Source organism: Bidens hawaiensis, unplaced genomic scaffold (genome assembly GCF_021521415.1).
Source record: "Bidens hawaiensis isolate Kalapana, Puna unplaced genomic scaffold, B.hawaiensis_p1.1 tig00010424_1, whole genome shotgun sequence".
Classification (NCBI taxonomy): Eukaryota; Viridiplantae; Streptophyta; class Magnoliopsida; order Asterales; family Asteraceae; genus Bidens; species Bidens hawaiensis.
Window position 1 is genome coordinate 561722 of NW_027491793.1, and position 14598 is coordinate 576319.

General features: G+C 44.0%; 1 protein-coding gene across 1 annotated transcript; it reads right to left on the minus strand.

Moving 5' to 3' along the window:
- Positions 1-9366: 9366 nt before the first annotated feature.
- On the minus strand, positions 9367-10014 carry LOC143535174 (uncharacterized). Its single transcript, XM_077029503.1, has one exon. The coding sequence runs from the start codon at positions 10012-10014 to the stop codon at positions 9367-9369; it is 648 nt and encodes a 215-aa protein (XP_076885618.1).
- Positions 10015-14598: the final 4584 nt, after the last annotated feature.

The following is a 14598-nucleotide window of genomic DNA, read 5'->3' on the forward strand; positions in this document are numbered from 1 at the left end:
ATTCATCGTATACTCTTGACTTCCTTCATGTTATCAAAATGAGCTTCCAAGCAATTTCTGCAATATGTAATGGATCTGATGGGCTCCGCTTGAAGTTAGGGATGTTAGGAAATGACAACCTTTTAGACTACCTGAAATGTGTTTCTTACTGGTCGACATTAACGTAAGTAATTTACCGTATCTACCACAATACCTACTACTGAAGAAAAACTAGATCAAACTGGATAGTCCGATCAGAATGTCTCCCAAGATGTGAGTATACTGAAGCTCTATGAGAACAAATCCAACCTAATGCCTGCAAAACAGAACACCGTTGAGTCTCGTTACGGGAAGGACGGAGTGGGGGGTCGTCCCGTAACCACCCTCCGGCATGAGAATCAGTACTGTATTCTGATTGGAAATAATACGAGTACTGGTATATTGCGTAAGGCTTGAGAGTGTGAATGAATACATTGATGAGATGATCTTCGTATTTATAGCCGAAGGTGATTGGTGGAGTTGTCACTATCGAGTTATTCCCTCTCTACCTGAATGGACACGTGTCGAGCCTTTATTGTATGTGACAGCCTGGACCCGTTTATGGGGCAGCCATTATCTGTGCACGTCGTGGGATGGCCATTACGTGTCCAGATGTCGTCTTTCCATTGGTCGATGTCGCTATCAGGAGGTATTGAGGGAATCTTCTTGAAATAGTTTGTTACAACTGCTCTTCCACATCACGTGTGGATCATGTGCGTGCTGAGTCCCTTGTGTTGCTTGCGGGTTCCTCCTCGCGGATGCTCGTTGGTAATCCTCGGGTTATAGTTGGAGATCTGCGAAGCATGTTTTGGACTGTGGATGGCCTTGCCAGTCCACGTGTTATTAGTGATCCGTGGGTCGGATTATGGATCCGCGGGTAGCTTTGCTACCCTACCTTTATAAGTCCCCCCAGTCCATTGTTGCTTCCGTGATACGATGTCGCGGATGGAATTATGGACTCTGTCCCTGCCCCTTGTCGCGGGTTGTAATTGTTGACCCTTCGGATTCCTGTTGCTTTTGAACTGAGGTACTATTTTGGCGTCTGGGATGTGACGTCTCCCATCTGAATCATGTCAGGAGTGGTGCTCGAGGTTGGTGCACGACTATTTAGGCAGCTGATTCAAAATTATTTTGTTTTTTGTCAGTTCCCGCCTAACGTGTCATCTTCTGACTGGACGGTTACGGCGTATGACCTGGATCCCTCTCTCTTCGTATTAATTGCGATGTGTATATATAGGGAAAGCCATTTCGCTTTCTGATTTATTTTCAAAAATTCTCTCCACTTATATATTTCTTCTTCCTGTTCATCCTCCAATCTGTTTACTGTTTTGACCAACAAAGGCTGGTGGTAAGAAGGGAAGTGGCAAAGCCAAAGAAGGCAAGAAAGATCCATAGAAGGGGCTGGTGGAGAATATCTGTATAAACTGGAAAGTCACCGATTTCCAGGATATCATCAACCTTTACGGGTTGGTGCCGGAATGGGAACCGGAGCTTCCTTCTCCGGGCTCGACTGCCGATCAGCCGCCAGCTGGAAAGATTGTGTTGTACAGTGAATCTTTCACCACATGCAATTTCCGATTGCCTATCATCAAGTTCTTTGGTGATTTTTTGGATGTTTCTGGGATTCATATTTCCCAGTTGCACCCGTTCGGAGTCATGAGGCTCTGACATTTTGAGTTTTGTTGCAGGGCCCTTGGGGTGGAGCCCACGGTTGATCGCTTTCTTGCGATCTACGGTTCAGACTCGCAGAAGCTGGTTCAGCTTCCAGGTTCAACGGAAGCCTATCGGAACCGAGCCTTCGCGGAGTGCTTACGAGTGGAAGAACAAGCTCTTCTGGATCAACGCGGATGTCATCCCGAAGGAGATGATCCACCGTTCGTTGACCGAGAAGTTCTCTAATCTTCCGGTTGCTGCCACGGACGGTGAGGAATGGTACGCCAAGCTGACGAAGACTCCTACCCCCATGGGTCTGATTCCCAATTCTGCGCTGGTGCAAGTGGGGATGAGCCGCCTGTGGCCATTCCACCGATGAGCAACCCTATTTATCCAGGGATGATGGCAGTAAGTTCCTATATTGTTTTTTGTCGTTTGTTGTCCTTATATGCCATTTTCTCTTTTCTTTGTTTCAGGAGGGAATTCGTTTTTTGAAGTCCTCGTTCCCACCATTGCCGGGAATATGTTCCGTATGCCTCTGGAGATAGATCAGAAGCCTATACTCGAGGATACTCGTGGGAAGATCAAACTAACCCGGCTCCAGGATCGGGTCAAGAAGAGGACCACCATCCGACAGCCATCAGGTACTTAAAAGTTTTCGTCCTTTCAGCTTTATGTTGTGAATGTTATTAACTTTCTTTTGTTTCTGGATTAGTGATTACTACTGTTCCTCGTCCGCCTTCTCCGCCTCCAGAAATTTTTCACGCGGGAGGTGGCGAAGATGTGCCTCCTCAGGGTGCCTGTATGCAACCCCTCGAGGTGGTGGTGGAAACGGAGGTTGTGCCTCCTAAAGATACAACTGAAACTCTTCAAGTCTCTACGTGTGAAAAGGGGGAATCTTCGAATCCTTTATCCAAGGATCAAGGGGATTCCCTTTTTCGTCCCTCATGGAACCTTGGACTGGACGCGCTCTTTACCGATCCGCGTGTGTGCCAAGAGTTCTTTAAGCACTGCCTCCCACCCTCTGAGTGTAACAGTATACACTCCCAAACTCAGACTAGTTTGGCGCATACACTTAGCTATCATCTGGCTAACATGTTGTCAACTAGCCATGAGGTATTCAAGGGTTGGGTTACGGGGCAAACCGACCTTGAGCGTGCTGTCAGCCGAATGGTTGAGGCTGAAGCAGCTAGGGATGCTGCCCAGACGGAGAACAGGGAGAGAGAAGCTGCCCTCCTGGCTGTTCGGGAAGAGAACAAACGCCTAAAGGAGCGGATGGCCACTCAGGTCGAGTTCATCGCTGTCCGGGACGAGGATGTCCAGAGGCTTGTGGCCGAGGTGAAGTAGAAGGACGACCGCCTTGCCTCTGTTTCCGAAGATGAGGGTCTTGAAAAGGCCTTCACTGATGCCTCGGACGAAAGGCGGTGGCTCCTCAAATTTGGCATTCCCATGGTAACCACTTCTATCTTGTGCTTCCTTTGTGGAATATTATGCTAACTATTCTTTGTATCAGATTGTCAAGCTCATCAAGGAAGGGCCTGAACTTGGGGATTGCCTTGTTGACTTGCTTGTTAATTCGTCGCGGGCGGGTCGCCAAGCCGGATTTGAAGAAAGCTATGCTATGGCTCGTGAGGGGCGCCCGTCCGTCGAGTTCGAGCTTCATGGGCAGGATTGTCAAAAGGAATACCAAGCACCCCTCGATTCCTTCGATAAGCTTTCTTTTGACATCTTGAAGTATATAAAAGAGAATCGCCATGAGCCTACATGTGTTGGTGAGATGCGTCTTCATGTGAACAAACTGATCGCGGAAGCTGAAGCCAAAACATTTAGTTTGTCTCGTTACTGTAGAACTAGCAAGTCGCCGATTATTTTCAGGAGATTGACAGATGTGACAAGTCTGCTCTGCATAAAGGTAGGTCTGACAGTTGGCTCCAGCTGTACCTCGAGATTTTAAATTTTTGACTTTTAATTTTCCCGCCTGACGTGTCATGACCTGATTGGCAGACAGTTGCCTTTTACTATTCCACATATTAAATGCCATTGCTATATATACCCGTCGATTTCTTTTCTTCTCTCTTACTTTGCATTGAACTGAAATAATCTTCGCTGGAATTCTTGAAGTTCCTATCATTTTAAACCCAGAAAGCAATGTTTGTCGATTGTTAGTAACCATAGCTAGTTGTAATCGATTTCTGGTTGATTATATGATGTCTTCAAGACCCGATTATCAAACCATTGATTGTGTTACCATTGATTGGCACACCAAGGGATTTCAAGATATCGTTAACGCTTATGGCATTGCCGCAGAATGGGAGCCGTAATTTCCGGCTCCAGGTTCGACGGCTAATCATCCTCCGGTGGGGAAGATGGCTGTGTACGCCGAGTTCTTCAGCTCCGAGAATCACCGATTTCCGGTTACCCGGTTTCTGGGTAAGCTGATAACTGGGAATATGATTCATATCTCCCAGCTTCATACATCGGCGATGATGCGCATGCGCAATTTTGAATTTTGTTGTCAGGCGCATGGAATCGTGCCTACCATTGATAAATCTGCTGTGTTTTATCATTTTTATGGTAGGGGCGGCCGATATGTTTGCCTTCCGACTGACCGGAAGGCTGTTGCTTTGGATACACCTCTTCTGTATCCGCGATTGGCTAAGGGGTTCTTCTGGATTCAGGAAGACGTGATCCTTGTCTCCATGTACTGGCGCTCGGCAAACCAACCATTGCTTGCCCTCCCATACGTTGATCGTTCGGAAAGGCATGTGTGGTATGAGCAGTTAACCCATACCGCCACTCCAATGCGCCCCATCCCAGAATTCGCCTTTGTGAGGGTCAGAATGAACCGCCTGTGGCCTTATCCGGACGAGGTGCCATACTTCCGGAAGCCAAATGGATGTAGGTATATTTAAAGTATTTCCCAGATTTGTCCCGATATCTTACCTTAGCTTATATGCAGCTGAAGGTCTTTTGCTATCTGTTCTTACTGTGGACGTGCCTGGGGTTATGCACCTTGCTGCTCGCGATAAGAAAGACCTTCCTATCCTTGAGAAGACCAAGGATAGTTTTTTGTTTCCTCAACGGATCCGTCAGGAATCTGTGGTTTCTTAGAATTTGTTCGCGACAGGTAACATGTTCTTGACTCTTGATCTTATGATCGAATTGCTAATGTGTGGTCATGGTGCAGCCTTTGGTCGCAAGAGGAAGGAAGCTTCTTCCAGCAACGTTCCTTTGGTGGTTGCCGGTGGAAAGCAGGGTATGGATCTTTCTCCTCGTCCCTCTCCTCTGGCTGCGAAGAAAAGTCTCCTTCATGACCGTGTTGCGGTCCGCATGCAGGGCACGCCGGGTACTTTATGTAGAAAGTTGTGTTTTTGTCTTCTATAGACTGACTTTTGCCATGCTTTTATGTAGACAGCGTTATCCTCTTGGACTCCCCACTTGCCAAGAATGATTTCAGTCGACTGTCTGCTGTTGACAAGGGGAAATCCAAGGAGGGTTTAGCCTCTTCTGTGGTCCCGAAACTGTCAACGACGGAATCACCGCCCCTGCCTCCTCCCACCGTTAATGAGACTGAAAAACCAGCTGAGCGGGTATCGGTACCCCCTCCGCCTCCTCACTCCTCGGAGAGGGAGGAAGGGGGTCGTACTTTGCAGGGGGTGTTTCTCGGCACGTTCCTGAATGGAATCTAACTCCCTCCTCCCGATTTTCTGACGGGGAGGTGTGTTTTGATTTCCTTCACGAGGGCGTGCCTCCTGCGGAAAGCGAGTACCAGCGCAACCGGGCCTGAGTGTCTCTTGGGAAGTCGTACATATATCATCTGGCCAACTTGGTCTCCACGACCCAAGAGATGTACCGGGACTGGAATTTTATGGGCCAGAACTGGGGGTTGCAGGATAATCTCCTTGAAGAGCTCCGAGCCGAAAAAGAAAAATACCGAATCGAGGCTAACACCCAAAGTTGGAAGCTGAGAGATTCTGAACGGACTTTAGAGCAGGAGAAACAACGCCAGGCCACTACTGCCAAGGACTGGGAAGAGGCGTGTCGGCGACAAAATGCTTCGATTGAAGTCGCGAGCGCTCTCGCGAGGCTGAGCTTGCCAAAGCGGAAGAGGCAAAGCAAGCTCTTGAGTCTCGCCTTACTGCTCAAGAAGAAATCCTCAGTACCCTTCGTGCTGCCGCTGCTGAAAAGGATCAATTAATTGAAGACCTGATCAAGGAAAACACCAGGTATATTGGTGAACAGGACGCTCTGAAGGTACGCGCTGAGGAAGCTTCTTCTAGCCAAGCCTGGTTGATGAAGGAAGGTCTTCCCAGGTATGGGTTTCCCTATCCCGTTCATAACTTGTAAACCTGTTTGCTGATGTTCGAATTATTATCGCAGGTTATCTCCCATATTCATAAAGGGGATGAACTAGGAGACTGCCTTGCCGATCTTCTTTGTGCATCAAGTTGACGTAGGCTGTCGCTGTCTACTCAAACAATTAATTTTAAGACTTAAATACCTATAATAAGTAAGGGTAAGTAAGGTCGTCTTCACAGAGACTCAAGGAAAGTGCTAATTTTAATACTACTAATTTAATTATTAAATAAAGTCGGACAAACGATGTCAAGCGATTTTTAGAAAAAGATTAATTAAAACTAAACGATTACTTAAAAAGATTTGTAAACAATATTAATTAAAAAGCATTCATTCTAGGTTCGGGTTATGTGTTCCATACGTTAATCACAGATTCTCTCGTCTTTGGTTTTACAATAATTGTTAATCCTATGGTTTGATTTATAATGACAAACATGGTTTGATTTATAATGACAAACGATAACTCAACCGAATTGTTGATACAAATGAACCCAGACTACACAATTGTCAAATCTATGTCCGGACAACTAATTCAATGATAAGGTTTGATGATTCTAGTTCAATGACACAAGAGCTTAAACCCTAAATGTTGATGAACAACCAAACAAATGTTACACAAATCAATAATCTCAAACACAAACCTTAATCAACCAAATAAGTAACTAAGCAAGACAAATTCATGTAAAATCAATCAAGCTATATTCATTAAGCACAAGAATCTTTTTTTAACAGTATTTCACATAAAACCTTAGCCTAGAACGAACAAACACGATTAGCCGGACATCGACACAATCGTTAAAGTACTTATCTTGATGAACATAAGATCTTAGGACAAACCAGAAGCTTTGGGATGATCGGAAACTGCTATCGGCTCTCTCTTCTGCCTCTGGAAGCTGTTATCCACCGAATAGGGTTGAAAAATCGTTTATATAGTGAAAAACCCTAACTTTTGCCTACCTAAGCATCTTCGCGTATCGCGAAGTTGTATGTCTGGCATCTTCACATATCGCGAAGATGCAAACAGACTTCATATTCAGATTCTTCTCTTTAAGAAACATGAAATTCACATATTATGGATTCCGTAACTCATTTTCTAGGCCGAGATATGCCCGTTTTACTAAAAGGCACTTTCCTGGTAACCCATCTTGTTCAGTTTTTACTTCGGCTTCATGTTTCTCATCCAATCCTCTCCCGAATCCTTCTTAACCCTCCATATATGTTTCCCCATACTTCCATCATCTCGAAGCTTGCTTAATCTTCATCTGGATGGCTCTGAATTAGCTCGTTTAAGCTCCTTAACTTCCAATGTCGTGAAAACACATAGCAATGCTTGAAGTACCAATGTTCATTCATTTATTTACCTAAATATAACTAATTAATATATAAAAATTACTAACTTTTACCCAACCATCACAAGTGACTCAGGGCGCAAGGCAGGTTTCCAGGATGGGGTAGCCTTTGTTCGAGAAGCCCGTTCCTTGGAGGATTTTGACCTTCATGGAGTAGATGTGGATGGGAAGTATGATGCGCAAATGGACGCGTTTGACCAACTGTGTTTTCCCATCTAGGACGCTATCCTAGGTTTTGCTGAGGCGGCGGATGGTGTTCTCAAACTCCGCAACTATCTTCGTGAAAGATAATTTTGTTGTATATTTTCTTTGTTTCTGTAATCCCTTTTTTGATTGTATATATGACATGGACTTTACATTTTCTCTTGTATGATTACAATATAAATGTGCATGAGCTAAATCTGTCATTTATCCAAAATATAGGATTATGATAAGTATTGGCACGCAGGCCTATCCGTACAGGAACTAAAATGCTAAAATTTTAAAACTGGTAATTGTGCGTTAAATATATTCTTATTAACGTCAGTTCAAGATAAACTAAATCTGGTGAGCAGACCAAAATAAGGGGCACACAGGCCAACAAAGAGGTACGCAGGCCTAACAGAAAAATTACATAGTTTTAGATATAGCACCTTCGTAATTGTGCAACGTTCCATGTTCTGGGAATAGGAGTATCGTTCAACTTTTTCAGCTTGTACGCACCCTTCCCCAGTACTTCATCAATTTTGTAAGGGCCTCCCCATGTCGGTGCCAACTTTCCTGGCGATTCAGCGTTTGATGCTTCGTTACTTCGAAACACGTAATCGCCTTTGCTATACTCACAAATTTTGATTCGTGCGTCATAGTATTTCTGGAGTTGGCGTTTATATTTGCTTTCGCGTATCGCAGCCAACTCTCTTCTTTCTTCCAAGAGGTCTAGGTTTAGTCAGAGTTCTTTTTCATTGTCAGCGACCAAAAGCATTCGTGCAGATGGAACACCAACTTCGGCAGGAATCATTGCTTTCGTACCATATGTCAAAATGAACGGGGTTTCCGAGTTACTTGTTTTCCTGTTGGTTTAATGTGCCCATAGGACATGAGGCCATTCATCTACTCACCCCGTTCGTTTAGTTCCCAATCGCGCTTTGATACCTTCTTTGATGCTCCTATTTGCTCGTTCCACTTGCCCATTGGCTTGCGGGTGAGTTACCGATGTGAACACCTGATTAATGTGCAGTTCCGACAACCATTCCTGAAGGTTCTTATCGGCAAACTAAGTAACATTGTCAATGACTATCGCCTGGGGAAGACCAAAACAGCAGATAATGTAATCCTAGAGGAATTTTTTGACGTTTGCTGTCATGATGTGGGCCAGCGGTTTGGCTTCTACCCACTTTGTGTAGTAGTCGATTGCTACGAGCAAGAATTTCACCCGCCCGGGTGCTTCTGGGTATGGTCACATAATATCAATGGCCCACTTCTGGAAAGGCCACGCTGTGGTTACTAGCACAAGGTTATTTTGTGGTCTCAAGGTTTGAGGTACGTGCCGCTGACAAGCATCGCACTTCTGGATTTCCTATACTGCATCCATGTGTATCCCTGGCCGGTAATATCCAGGGTTCATTACCTTTGCTACCACCATCCTTGGTCCCGCATGTTACCCGCAGATGCCCTCGTGAATTTCTCGGATTACATTGTTGGCCTCTTCGGCGTCTACACACCAGAGCAGCGGACCAAGGAAGGACTTCTGAAAGAGGGTGTCGCCGTGGATTAAGTAACACAACGCCTTGTGGCGGATCTTCCTTGCTTCTACTTTGTCATATGGGAGGGTGCCGGATGACAGGTATTCCTTTAGAGGTGTCATCCAAGAGACTGCGCCAGTCTGGATGATCATCACTTGATGTTGAGGTATGGACGGGCTATCCAAGACCTCAATCCTCACATCTCTGCGCATGTGCTCAAAGCTGGTGGATGCTAACTTGCTCAAAGCATCCGCGGGTAAATTCTCACTTTATTTGATGTGGACTACTTTGCACGAAGTGAACTGTTGCATGAGGTCTTTAGCCTGGGACAGATATGAGGCCATAACATCATTTTTTGCTTCATAAGTCCCCGAGACCTGTCCTGCGATGAGCATAGAATCGACCCGAGCGTCCAGAAACTTTACACCGAGCTTTTTCACGATCCGTAGCCCGGCCAAGAATGCCTCGTACTCAGATTTATTATTTGTACTTTTGAAGTTTAGTTTGATGGCATAAGTGAACTCTTGGCCGTTTGGGTTGATTAATTTTAGGCCCACTCCCGATCCTTCCCCGCTTGAAGCTCCGTCTGTAAACAGAGTCCACTGTTGACTTTCTTCTGAAGGGTCCAGGGGTTGCTGCTCGAACAAGCATTCTTGAACTTTACCTGTGGGTACTTCCATGACGAAGTCTGCCAGGACCTGACCTTTGATTGCTGGTCTGGGTTTATATTCGATTGAGTGTTCACGCAGTTCGATTGCCCACTTGGCTAGTCTCCCAGACAGCTCGGGCTTGGATAGCACGCTCTTTAATTTGTATTCAGTTAACACATGTATTGGGTGACCCTGGAAGTACCTCTTCAACCTCCTTGCCGCATATACTAGTGCCAGAAGAAGCTTTTCGAACATCGAATACCGCATTTCGGCATCCGTCAGTGTTCTACTGACATAGTATATTGGTGTTTAGACGGTCTTTCGATCTGTCAGGAGGACTGCTCCTATTGCAATATCGGATGCAGATAGATATAACGTGAAGGGCTCTCCTTCCTGAGGTGCAGTTAATGTTGGAAGTTCCATAAGACACTTCTTTACTTCTAGGAAGTCTTGTTCTGCTTCTGGCGTCCATTTGAAATGCGCCTTTTTCAGGCAATTCCGTAATGTGGACACGAAAGGATAAGACTTGGCTGTATGGTTTTCAAGGAACCTATTCAGGGCAACCAACCTTCGGTTCAATGTCTGGACTTCTTTTAACGAGGATGGGGAGGGCATACGGGCGATTGCCTGAACCTTATCCGGGTTCGCCTTGAATCCATCCCCCGTCACGATTGCATCCAGGAACTTCCCTTCTTCCATCCCGAATGAACACTTTGAGGGATTCAACTTCATGTTGATTTTTCGCAAAGTGGAAAAAACATCTTCAATGTCTCTTAGCATTTGATCTTCTTCGATGCTTTTGATAACCAAATCATCCATGTAAACTTCAAGGTTCTTCCCGATTTGATCACGGAACGGGTTATCCATTAGACGCTGATACGTGGCACCCGCGTTCTTTAGACCGAATGGCATCATTTTATAACAAAATGTGCCATGGTCAGTACGGAAAGTAGTTTTATATTCATCGCGGGCTACCATCCGTATCTGGTGATACCCCTTGTAAGCGTCTAGGAAGTATTTGAATTTGAAGGGCGCGACCGCGTCAACTTTAAGATCGATTTCCGGAAGTGGGTAACAATCTTTCGGACACGCCTTGGTCAACTCTTGGAAATCGACACATCCGCCATGAACCATTACTTTTTGGGACCATCACTGAGTTAGCAACCCATGTTTAGTATTGAATTTCGCGAATGATCCAAGCATGCAATAAGTCTAGTACTTGCTCGTTCATGGCCTTTGTTTGTTCAGGTCCCATCTTCCTCTTCTTTTGAACGATCGGCGTATATGCTGGGTTGACCCGTAGCCGATGTTCTGAAACTTCCCTTGGAACGCCTGTCATGTCTGAAGGCTTCCAAGCAAAAATGTCAACATTCTTAATCAATAGTTACTTCAAGAAGACCCGCACTGTTTCAAAAATAGTTGCCCCGATAACAACAGTTTGTTCTGGGTATTTCGGGTTGACAACGCATTTCTCAGGCTCTGTTCGCTGTGTCTTCTTAGGGACCTTCGCAGACTTCGAACCTTCTGTTGCATAACAATGTTTGTTGACTCGGATAATGGCTATCCCTGTTCGTGTGGGCACTCCCACCGCGCCGTGTGTTGTGGAAGGATTGGCGTTGAAATCACCGATTGCCTTCCGCCCTAAGATTATGTCATGTTTGGATCTCGCGGGCAGGACGAGGAACTCGACATCCTCGGTTCTTGTATGAATTCCGTCATTTAGCGTGACTGGGAATGTTATGACCCCCTTGGGGTGCATAACTTCATATCCAAACCCAGAAACTGGGGCGTGCACCGGCTTCAGTTTTGCTTTATCTTCATCGTCCAGCTGCTCAAAACATTGTTCGTAAATTATGTCGGATGTACTCCCAGTATCGAAGAAGACATATTGAGATCGGTAATGACCGAACAGTGTTGTGACGATTAGAGGTTGCTTCATGCATGGGCCTCCTTTTACCCTTGGAAAAACTACATGTTCGCTTTTCTACTCATCTTCATCCGCCTTAGTCCGCTTGTACTTCCGAGTAGGCCCTCCCTGAATCATGTGAACGTTCAGGTCTTTGATCTGCTTTCATGGGGGATCTTTGACTGCGGGAGTCGCATTCCTCCGTGGGCCTTGCCACACGTTTTTGAGTAGATGCTCAAGCTTACCGGATTTTATGGTATTTCATTTTTCAAGCTTATGCACTCGTTCGTGTCATGCCCAATGTCTTCGTGGAACATGCAGTGCTTGTTCGGATTCAGGTTCACCCGCTTAATCAGCAGTTGAGGCTTCCTAAATTCGATGTTCTCTGTTGTCAGAATTTCGGACGGGGTTTTCTTTAAGGGGGTCCAATGCTGCTGGTCAGACTTGCCCGCTTTCCTATAGTTTTGTTTCTGCCCGATCAGTGATCTGGCATCAAACTGCTTGGAAGAGCTTTCCGGGGGTTGAATCCTTGACCATATTGAACCCCTCTCTTCCTTTTTCGGTTGAGTGTTCCGAGGCTCGGCTTTCGCGTGTTGCTTTGGTGCTTCCTGCCTCAATAACTTTTCTGTGGCTGCAAAGACCTTGTCCACGGACATGATTCCGTCCCAAGTCTGAGGCATGCCATCCAGGCCTGTCAAACATCTAACCATCTTTAGGCTCTTTGCGTTTACTCGGAATGCTCCCCTCAGCATATCTTCACTGATTCCACCAATATTCAAGCTTTCGTTGTTGAATCTGGTGATAAAGCTTTCTAGTGATACGCTGTCTCGTGGACAACACTCAGAATCTCTGAAGGGTCACGAGTATGTTTATGCTGCTGACTAAAATCCTATAAAAATTTTGCCACTAAGTCGTCCTGGCTTTTAATTTGACCGTCTGGTAATTTCTCAAACCATTCTCTGGTACTAACTCAGTTAATTTTCTTGTTAAATCCAATCATGTGCAAGGCACATGAGGGTATTATTGTAAATTTACATATCCCTTTATAAAATAATTTGAAAGTTAAAATTAAAAAATAAACACATTTAAAAGAAAAACATTCTCTCTCTCTCTCTCTCTCTCTCTCTCTTCTTTATCTCTTTTCCCCCATCTCTCAACTATATCTATCTCCTCCCTCTCTATGTCTCACACCACCACCAAAATCCCCCACCAGACCACCACCATCTCTTAATTCCTCACACTTCGAAACCTATCATATCCCAAATTTCACCCTAACATCCTTGATTAAACAATAACGTGAAACACATTATGAAATAAAAATTAGGGATATGTCAAATTAAAAGGCCCCCCAACTCCACCTGTTACTGACCGCCGCCATCGCTCACCACGTCCCACCACCTGCCGTTTGGTCAAGCTTATGACCAGATTCAAAGTTAAATTTCAACTGCTTCACTGAACCGCCTAATACCTGAATCAAGCTCACGATCAGAATCATTGTTAAATTTCGACGGCTTCACCCAGCCGCCGTTGCAATTTCGGGCCAAGAACTTGGGTTCCGATTACTAGCATCAACTTTTTTCGGCGAGAAGCGACAATTTCAAGACATGATAGGTTAGGGGAATGATAGAATGAGACCTACACAAGCATCTTCAGCAAATCAAGTACCATTTTGAGCACTCTAGCAACAAAATTGATTTTTCGTTGAATGGTTTCTTGTGAGCTGATTTTATTCAGTGCCATCATCTTCGGTACCGCTGTCTTCTTGGGGTAGACGGTGGTAAGAGGGATGACGGTGGTAAGGGGGATGACAGTGGTTTGTCTGTTGTGGTGGCGGTGATGAAAATTGTAGACGCAGGTGATGGAGTTTGGCTGTCAGTTGTTTGGTTGGTGGTGGTGGGGATGGTGTTTATGTGTTCTAGAGAGAAAGAGAGAGTAACTAATATATATTAGATTTGTTTTTTGTTTATGTCTAATTATTTAATTTGTAAAATTACCAAACTATCCTCACATGCTTTGCACATGATTGGTTTTAACAAAAAAACTTAATTGGGTTATGAACAAAGGACATAATGTAATCAGGTTTAATAAAAAAGGATCTTTTCTGACATTTTTTTCGCTAAAGGATATCCACTAAAAAATCATACAAACATAAAGGATGAGTTTTGCTATTTTGTCGCCAACAAAAATGAGAAGTGTGAGAAGCCATACTTAATTGACTTGTGTCAAGTTAGGACCAAAAGAAAAAAGATATAGAAATAATAGTACACATTTTTTCTCTTCACATGCAAGTCACATGTTAATTCCCTTATCATTTTAAAATGTCTATAACTTTTTCATATGATACTTAAAAAAATAAAAAAAAACTCACCATAATAACAAGCGTTTTTTTTATCTTTAATATGAGTATGCTTTTGTTATATAAAAATTAAAACAAAAATTTCATCATTGTGTCTTTTTTCGTCATTGTGTCTTTTTGTTTGTCATTGTGTCTTTCTACTCATCATTGTGTTTTTTAATACCAACAACACCATTGTGTAATAATAATATGTAAATATAATGAAAAATACCAACAAATTATCTAGTACATAAAACACAATGATGAATACATATTACACAATAACTTGAAACGTAAAATACAATGATGAATACATATAACACAATGACCTGGAACGTAAGACACAATGGTGAATGCATATAATACAATGATCTGAACGTAAAATACAATGGAAACTACATATTACACAATAACTTGAACGTAATATGCAATGAACATAATACTATTTTTCTCAAATTAAGTGAATGCCACATGTCAATTCCGAACAAAAGACAATGAACGTATTACACAATGACTAAAACACAATGATAAGTAGAAAGACAAATGTTAAGCACAAATACACAATGACGAACAAAAGAACACAATGATGTAATTTTTGTTTTAATTTTTA

Coding starts and splice junctions, on each gene's coding strand:
- LOC143535174 (XM_077029503.1), bottom strand. CDS start 10,014: ATGCGGTATTCGATGTTCGAAAAGCTTCTTCTGGCACTAGTATATGCG.